We start from the raw sequence: 8647 nt of genomic DNA, 5'->3' as shown, positions 1-8647 counted from the left end.
AGCGCCACGTGCAGAAACTTCCATCCTCGGCCGCTATCACGGAAGTTATTAATGGTCGTCTGAGGAAAGTTCTGCTGCTGATTGTTCTGGGGACAATCATTAAGATCCTCTGCTGGCAGATCCTGTGTAATCACCGACCAATGATATCCCAATTGAGCTGGATGGAGACAAGTCTGGAGACGCTGCAGTCACAAGAGACAAGTCTGGAGACGCTACAGCCACAGGAGACAAGTCTGGAGACGCTGCAGTCACAGGAGACAAGTCTGGAGACGCTACAGCCACAGGAGACAAGTCTGGAGACGCTACAGCCACAGGAGACAAGTCTGGAGACGCTACAGCCACAGGAGACAAGTCTGGAGACGCTACAGCCACAGGAGACAAGTCTGGAGACGCTGCAGCCACAGGAGACAAGTCTGGAGACGCTGCAGTCACAGGAGACAAGTCTGGAGACGCTGCAGTCACAGGAGACAAGTCTGGAGACGCTGCAGTCACAGGAGACAAGTCTGGAGACGCTGCAGCCACAGGAGACAAGTCTGGAGACGCTGCAGCCACAGGAGACAAGTCTGGAGACGCTGCAGCCACAGGAGACAAGTCTGGAGACGCTGCAGCCACAGGAGACAAGTCTGGAGACGCTGCAGCCACAGGAGACAAGTCTGGAGACGCTGCAGTCACAGGAGACAAGTCTGGAGACGCTGCAGTCACAGGAGACAAGTCTGGAGACGCTGCAGTCACAGGAGACAAGTCTGGAGACGCTGCAGTCACAGGAGACAAGTCTGGAGACGCTGCAGCCACAGGAGACAAGTCTGGAGACGCTGCAGTCACAGGAGACAAGTCTGGAGACGCTGCAGTCACAGGAGACAAGTCTGGAGACGCTGCAGTCACAGGAGACAAGTCTGGAGACGCTGCAGTCACAGGAGACAAGTCTGGAGACGCTGCAGCCACAGGAGACAAGTCTGGAGACGCTGCAGCCACAGGAGACAAGTCTGGAGACGCTGCAGCCACAGGAGACAAGTCTGGAGACGCTGCATGCACAGGAGACAAGTCTGGAGACGCTGCAGCCACAGGAGACAAGTCTGGAGACGCTGCCGCCACAGGAGACAAGTCTGGAGACGCTGCCGCCACAGGAGACAAGTCTGGAGACGCTGCAGCCACAGGAGACAAGTCTGGAGACGCTGCCGCCACAGGAGACATGTCTGGAGACGCTGCAGCCACAGGAGAAAAGTCTGGAGACTCTACAGTCACAGGAGAAAAGTCTGGAGACGCTGCAGTCACAGGAGACAAGTCTGGAGACGCTGCAGCCACAGGAGACAAGTCTGGAGACGCTGCAGCCACAGGAGACAAGTCTGGAGACGCTGCAGCCACAGGAGACAAGTCTGGAGACGCTGCAGCCACAGGAGACAAGTCTGGAGACGCTGCAGCCACAGGAGACAAGACTGGAGAAGCTGCAGCCACAGGAGACAAGTCTGGAGATGCTACAGTCACATGAGACAAGTCTGGAGATGCTGCCGCCACAGGAGAAAATTCTGGAGACGCTGCAACCACAGGAGACAAGTCTGGAGACACTGCAGCCACAGGAGACAAGTCTGGAGATGATACAGCAACAGGAGACAAGAAGACAAATCTAGAGACTCTGCAGCCAAAGGAGACAAGTCCGGGGATGATGCAGCCATGGGGGCAGGTTTAGGCCAATAGCCGTAGCACAAGCAACACGAAGCCTGGTTTATCAGACCAATCTCCACATATATCTGCATTCAAGGCAATAGCAGGACTCATCACTGAATAGGACAGACCTCCATTCCTTTCCTTGCTTTGCACCATCAGGCACCTCCTGACAAAGATTTGTGAAACGCGCATCGGGGCAGAGGGCATGCGGCCGACACTATTGTCATCAATGTAGGTATTTAAAGTTTATATATATATATATATGTCTTAGTTTTTGGCACTGTTTTGTTATTTCTATATTGCGGCATTGACCATTTTGGATGCTACTACTAGCCCTACCTTTTCACCTTCACATATAGTGTATTATAGTATATATTTAGAGGTATGCCCAATGCTATCGCATCGGGAGGGTAGTGTGTGTGTGGGGTGTGTGTCCCGCCGCGTGTGTGTGTGAGTACGTGTGTGTGAGTACGTGTGTGTGTGAGTACCTGTGTGTGTGAGTACGTGTGTGTGTTTGTCCCGCAGCTGCCTGCCCACCCACCTCCATGCAGTCACAGCCGGCAGGAAAGACGGTGGTTTGCGTCCTGTGCTGTAGATGGGATGCGGCGCCCCCAGAGGGCGCCTGCACCTCATCTCCAGCACAGGCCGCAAGCCGCGGTCTTTCCTGCTGGCTGTGACTGCATGGATGTGGGTGGGCAGGCAGCGGCGGGATGCGCCTGTTGTCCCGGCAGCGGGTGTCCGGCAACGGGGGTTCGTCAGCGGGGGTTCGGCGGCCGGTGTCCGGTGGCGGGGGTCTAGTGGCAGGGTCCTGTGGCGGGGGTCCCGGCGGTACTGCGCGAGGGCCTGCTACCACCGGCGGGTGCCATATTGGAATACCCATCACTTGGGTATTCCAATATGGTGGTCGGCGTACTTCCGGTGCGGCGGGTGGATTGTGGGGTTCGAGGACATCCAGACGGAAGTGGATGACAGACAATTTAAGGCAATTATATATATATATAGATGGCCAGTTTTCTGACTCCCTTTTTAAGTTTTTCCTTGTCATTACATTATTTTAATAACTAAAGATTAAATTTTTCTTCATTGTTGCATGTTCCTATGAGGGCTGTGCTGTTTTGCACCATGATGGCCTGAGATCGGTGGCATGAGGTCAGTGGGCACCTGTAGCTGGACGCCTGGCACATAACCGAATGTTGTGCTTTCTGATGGTTGGTGTAAACACTGTTGACGCCTTAGGCTGGACATAGATCTATTGATCCATTGAGAACAGAATGGATCACTATGCTCCAATCTTCTAATCTAACGAGACCACCTGGTCAACGCCATGAAAATTTCTTCCTGTGAGAACATCACTTTGGTCCTGTTTCTGGGATTATGGGGGGGGGGGGGGGCACAATATACCGTAGCCGGACCCCTCTTGTCTTCATTCCATGTTGACTAATAGCTCGGCGTTACATTGATTTGATAGACTAACCAATGGTCACGCAATTTCTGCAAAATGTCCCAGGAGCTATTTTTAAACAGGACAGCCCCAAGTCTCCTATATATGGTGCACGGCCTAAACTTGCTTCCATAGCTGCAGCGTTTCCAGACTTGTCTCCATTGAGCACATCTGGGACATCATTGGTCAGTGATTACAAAACAGCTGCCAGCAGCGGATCTTGATGATTTGCAGCAGAACCTTCCTCAGATGTCCATTAATAACTTCAGTGAGAGCGGCTGAGGCTGGAAGTGCCGGGATTTCTGCACCTGGCTCAGACTCCAGACTGAAGAAAAAAAGATGTTATTAAAAATTTGTTTTTCCACTGTTCTGGTGACATCTCTGCCTGGTGATTTCCATCATTCCACCACTTTTCCTTCTTGGTGTTATAATTTCAATGTTGAACGGTGAAAATAAGAACCTAGAAACAAAATATTCAGTTCTCTACAGCGCCACCACAGGGGAAATGAAGTATTACACGGTTCTCAATGAAAGTCAATGGTCTGGATATGTCATGTGCCAACATCCCAGGTGCTCCAGAGAGAGAATCCCATTACAGCTCCTGGTAATAGGACCTCTGCCCCCATCCCCCCATTATCTGACATTCCCTCACAGGCTGCACTCATTTACCATTTTTTTCAGCAGCATGTGCCACTGACAAACCCAGCTCTGCTACACCGGCACACGTTAGTGTCTGTAATAGAAATGATACTTTATTGCATTTTCATTAACAAAATAATATTTCTTTATTTAAACAAACAAAAAAAAATTAGAAATCTCCTCTGGAGCTGATGGAAAACGTGTTGTCATTAAATACGGGGCGATTAAATCTGCGCCTTTAAGTGGTTGCTCTATGGCTGAATGGGTCATAAAAAGCGCTGAGCAGATGGCACATAAAGTGGATATTTACCCTGCTCCTCTCAGGGTCCAAAAATCCTCCCTCACAGTGTATACAGAAGGTGCGGATACACAGATGTAGCAGAGCCGAATGTGTCCTTCACTGGGCTTTATGGTTCGCTCGCCTTTAGTATGTTGCCCTGATAAACATCACCATGTGCTACATGACAAACACACACATCAGACATGGAAACAGGTGAATGACATATTGGGCTCTGCTACATCTATAAAAACACACAATCATTAATGAAAGAAAGAAAATAGCCTTAATCAGAAGTGACCTTATGGCTAATGATTCTTTTTTTGCATCTTTCCTCCCACATTGAATTTATGCAAAAAATTCACTTTAATAAAAAAAACACATTGAGGCTATGTGTACATCAATAGCTGTAAAATCATTGCATTTTTACATAGAGGAAACATAAACGCATGGTGTGAACCTACCCCAAGTGATACTGTGTTATATATCCAATGATATTTACCAATTGTATCCAAAAGAGCCTGATTAAAAAGAATATCTTCAATAATTCCTCTGGAGAGATCCTGACATAAAATTTAAAAAACAATTTCGATACAGATGTAGCAGAGCTGAATTTGTCATCATCTTCCCATCATCCATAACAGCATAAAGCTCTAAAACTCCTGACAATTCCACCTTTAAAACTCCCTAAAATTTCATTTCTACAACTCCCTAAAATTCCAGCTCTACAATTCTCTTCACGCCCATCTCTACATCTTCTGACAATTTAATCTGCACAATTCCCTTCAATTCCATCTGTACAACTCCCGACAACTCCATCTCTACAACTCCCGACAACTCCATCTCTACAACTCCTGACAACTCCATCTGTACAACTCCCGACAACTCCATCTCTACAACTCCCGACAACTCCATCTCTACAACTCCCGACAACTCCATCTGTACAACTCCCGACAACTCCATCTCTACAACTTCCGACAACTCCATCTCTACAACTCCTGACAACTCCATCTCTACAACTCCATCTCTACAACTCCTGACAACTCCATCTCTACAACTCCTGACAACTCCATCTCTACAACTCCCGACAACTCCATCTCTACAACTCCTGACAACTCCATCTCTACAACTCCCGACAACTCCATCTCTACAACTCCCGACAATTCCATCTCTACAACTCCCGACAACTCCATCTCTACAACTTCCGACAACTCCATCTCTACAACTCCTGACAACTCCATCTCTACAACTCCATCTCTACAACTCCTGACAACTCCATCTCTACAACTCCTGACAACTCCATCTCTACAACTCCCGACAACTCCATCTCTACAACTCCTGACAACTCCATCTCTACAACTCCCGACAACTCCATCTCTACAACTCCCGACAACTCCATCTCTACAACTTCCGACAATTCCACCTTTACAACTCCCGACAACTCCATCTCTACAACTCCTGACAACTCCATCTCTACAACTCCTGACAACTCCATCTCTACAACTCCCGACAACTCCATCTCTACAACTCCCGACAACTCCATCTCTACAACTCCCGACAACTCCATCTCTACAACTCCCGACAACTCCATCTCTACAACTCCCGACAATTCCATCTCTACAACTCCCGACAACTCCATCTCTACAACTTCCGACAATTCCACCTTTACAACTCCCGACAACTCCATCTCTACAACTCCTGACAACTCCATCTCTACAACTCCATCTCTACAACTCCCGACAACTCCATCTCTACAACTCCCGACAACTCCATCTTTACAACTCCTGACAACTCCATCTCTACAACTCCATCTCTACAACTCCATCTCTACAACTCCTGACAACTCCATCTCTACAACTCCCGACAACTCCATCTTTACAACTCCTGACAACTCCATCTCTACAACTCCCGACAACTCCATCTTTACAATTCCTGACAACTCCATCTCTACAACTCCCGACAACTCCATCTTTACAACTCCTGACAACTCCATCTCTACAACTCCCGACAACTCCATCTTTACAACTCCTGACAACTCCATCTCTCCAACTTCCGACAATTCCACCTTTACAACTCCCGACAACTCCATCTCTACAACTCCCGACAACTCCATCTCGACAACTCCATCTCTACAACTCCATCTCTACAATTCCATCTCTACAACTCCCGACAACTCCATCTCTACAACTCCATACAATTCCATCTCTACAACTCCCGACAACTCCATCTGTGCTCCATCTGTAGGCACAATGTGCTTGACATAAGCATATCCTATATGCATCTTTTTCTATATATAAAGGCATGTTCCTTTAACTGTCACATAAAGGCTAGGTCCTGTAATACAGGACCTCCATGTCTCCTGGTGGCCGGTCCTTCTGACCTCCATGTCTCCAGGTTGCCGGCGCTTCTGACCTCCATGTCTCCAGGTGGCCAGCCCTTCTGACCTCCATGTCCCTAGGTGGCCAGCCCTTCTGACCTCCATGTCCCCAGGTGGCCAGCCCTTCTGACCTCCATGTCTCGAGGTGGCCAGCCTCCTGACCTCCATGTCTCCAGGTGGCCAGCCTCCTGACCTCCATGTCTCGAGGTGGCCAGCCTCCTGACCTCCATGTCTCCTGGTGGCCAGTCCTTCTCCAGTCCCTGGATGGCTAGTAGCGCTGCTCTGTGGAGCTGCTGGGCAGGAGGTCGTATCTGCCATTGTAGATCGCAGCTCCAGGAGGGTAACAGATCACATCAGGTTCCACAGGGTTGAGGGGCACCATGCCATGACCCTGCTCATCCTGCTCTGGTTTGGTAGTGGCAGTGAAGGGTCGCATGTTGGTAAGAGAAGGAGAAGTCATCCTCCAGAAAAGGTTCTTCAAGGCTTTGCGAAATTCCCTGCGCATCAAGCAATAAAGTATTGGGTTGAGGCAACTGTTGGAGTGTGCCAGGCAAACTGTGATGGGGAAAATGTAAGCCTGGGTGGTAAAGTACTCATAGCCAAACTGCACCACATTCAGCTTGATCAAGATCCCCCACGTAGTCAATGCTTGGTTGGGTAACCAGCAGAGAAAGAAGGACAGCACCACAATGGTCACAGACTTGGTCACCTTAGATCTCCTCTTGGTGCTGGAGGAACTGACATTTCTATCACTGATAAAACGAACCAGCAGTAAGTAACAAATAGTAATGATGGCTAAAGGGATGACAAAGCCCACCAGGACCTTCTGGGCATGGTAAAGCCCCAACCAGAACTGAGCATTGCCATGATTCACTGGAAACTTGACCAAGCAGAGGACCTCACTGGAGACAGTGGCGGTGGTGGAAAAAATGGCATTGGGTAAAGATGCAAGGATGGCTGAGATCCAGATCAAGACACTCACCCACCGAGCAGAGCATCCGATGGGTCTGCGCTTGGATTTCAGCGCTGAAGCCACAGAGTAGTACCTGGCCACACTCATGGCGGTGAGGAAGAACACGCTAGCGTACATGTTCATGGCTGTCACATAGGACACGATCTTGCACATGGCTTTGCCAAACAACCAGCTGAAGTCCAGGGCGTTCTCCACCGCCCAGAAGGGTAAGGTCAACACAAACTGGAAATCGGTGATGGCCAGGCTGGTCACGAAGAGGTTAATGGAGGACTTCTTCCACCCTTGCTTGGTCTTCATCAGGTAGAGCACCAGGACGTTGCCCACCAGCCCCAGGGCGCAGACCACCGAGTACACGATGGAGATCATGATCCTCACGATGGCCGAGCTGTCCCCGATGATGTCCGACTTCTCAAAGTTGAACCCCCTGAAGAAGTCCTGCAGGGACTCATTGCTCCTGTTCAGCTGCTTCTCCTCCAGGAAAAGTGGGAACATCCCCAGCAGATCGCTCTGCTCTGCCTCCTGCATGGTCGCTGCTACTGAGCGATTAAAGCCCATGCGACCAGTCCACAGGCGACCATCACCGACCGATGCATGTCCAATCCTCATCTATCCATGGGAGTCCATCCAAGTCACAGAGGGGTGAGCAGCGACCAGCCCAGGCTGCCCACAGGTGTAATGTGCACACAGTCCTATGTGTCTGCCTGACTTCGCTCCAACTTATAGTCCTCATCATTCAGGGCTAGCCCTGGGCTGGAGCATGCGCAGTACCTGCTGCTGCTGCTGTAGCTCTCCAGGGTGCTGGGGGAGAGCTCAGTGTTCTCCAAGGTGCCGATCTGCAGAGAGCACATGTGACAGCACAGCATGCATGAGAGGGAGGCAGCATAAACAGCCCCTTTAAGTGGCCAGGCAATGCTGCGATATAAGGTAGTCAGTGCCTGTGACTGGAATCAGCAGCACTTCCCTCTCCTGGATACATTGTACCTGGAACAAGGGGAGGTGTCAATATTTACTACAAGAGCTGCTAATGTATCCTTCCAATGGCCACCAGGGGGAGATGATGGCATAAGTTCCTAGAAACAGCTCCTTGCAGAGGATGAGGAGGAGGGAGAGGAGGGAGATCCAGGAATTTCAGACAACAGATCTATTTTTATGTTGTTATAAGTCAAGTGTTTCTGATTTCTGATCATAATTTGGGTCACGTTATGAGGCCACTAGGATGATATCGGAGAGCGCGTGATAGGCGGACGGTGATTAAAGGCGCGATCAGAAAATGGCTTT

The 8647-nt window shown here is 49.7% G+C and overlaps 1 protein-coding gene across 2 annotated transcripts; it reads right to left on the bottom strand.

Moving 5' to 3' along the window:
- Window positions 1–3863: 3863 nt before the first annotated feature.
- RXFP3 (relaxin family peptide receptor 3) lies at window positions 3864–8339 on the bottom strand. 2 transcript variants are annotated; one of them, XR_012220046.1, is made up of 2 exons: window positions 6590–8339; window positions 3864–6463 (listed from the first exon to the last, which is right to left on the bottom strand). XR_012220046.1 is itself a non-coding variant. In XM_073543901.1 (2 exons), the coding sequence occupies exon 1, from the start codon at window positions 7973–7975 to the stop codon at window positions 6665–6667; it is 1311 nt and encodes a 436-aa protein (XP_073400002.1). In that variant the 5' UTR covers window positions 7976–8339; the 3' UTR covers window positions 3864–6558; window positions 6621–6664. The 2 variants fall into 2 exon arrangements, 1 of the variants encoding a protein (XP_073400002.1); XM_073543901.1 differs by having other exon boundaries at window positions 3864–6558; window positions 6621–8339.
- Window positions 8340–8647: the final 308 nt, after the last annotated feature.

The sequence above is a fragment of the Dendrobates tinctorius genome, unplaced genomic scaffold, assembly GCF_039654945.1.
Source record: "Dendrobates tinctorius isolate UK_male_01 unplaced genomic scaffold, ASM3965494v1 ptg000135l, whole genome shotgun sequence".
NCBI lineage: Eukaryota > Metazoa > Chordata > Amphibia > Anura > Dendrobatidae > Dendrobates > Dendrobates tinctorius.
Note: the sequence above shows the minus strand (reverse complement) of the source record. Positions and strands in the feature narration are given on the sequence as shown.

Excerpts from the sequence above, each read along its gene's own strand:
- RXFP3 (XM_073543901.1), bottom strand. The coding sequence starts at position 7,975 with ATGAGGATTGGACATGCATCGGTCGGTGATGGTCGCCTGTGGACTGGT.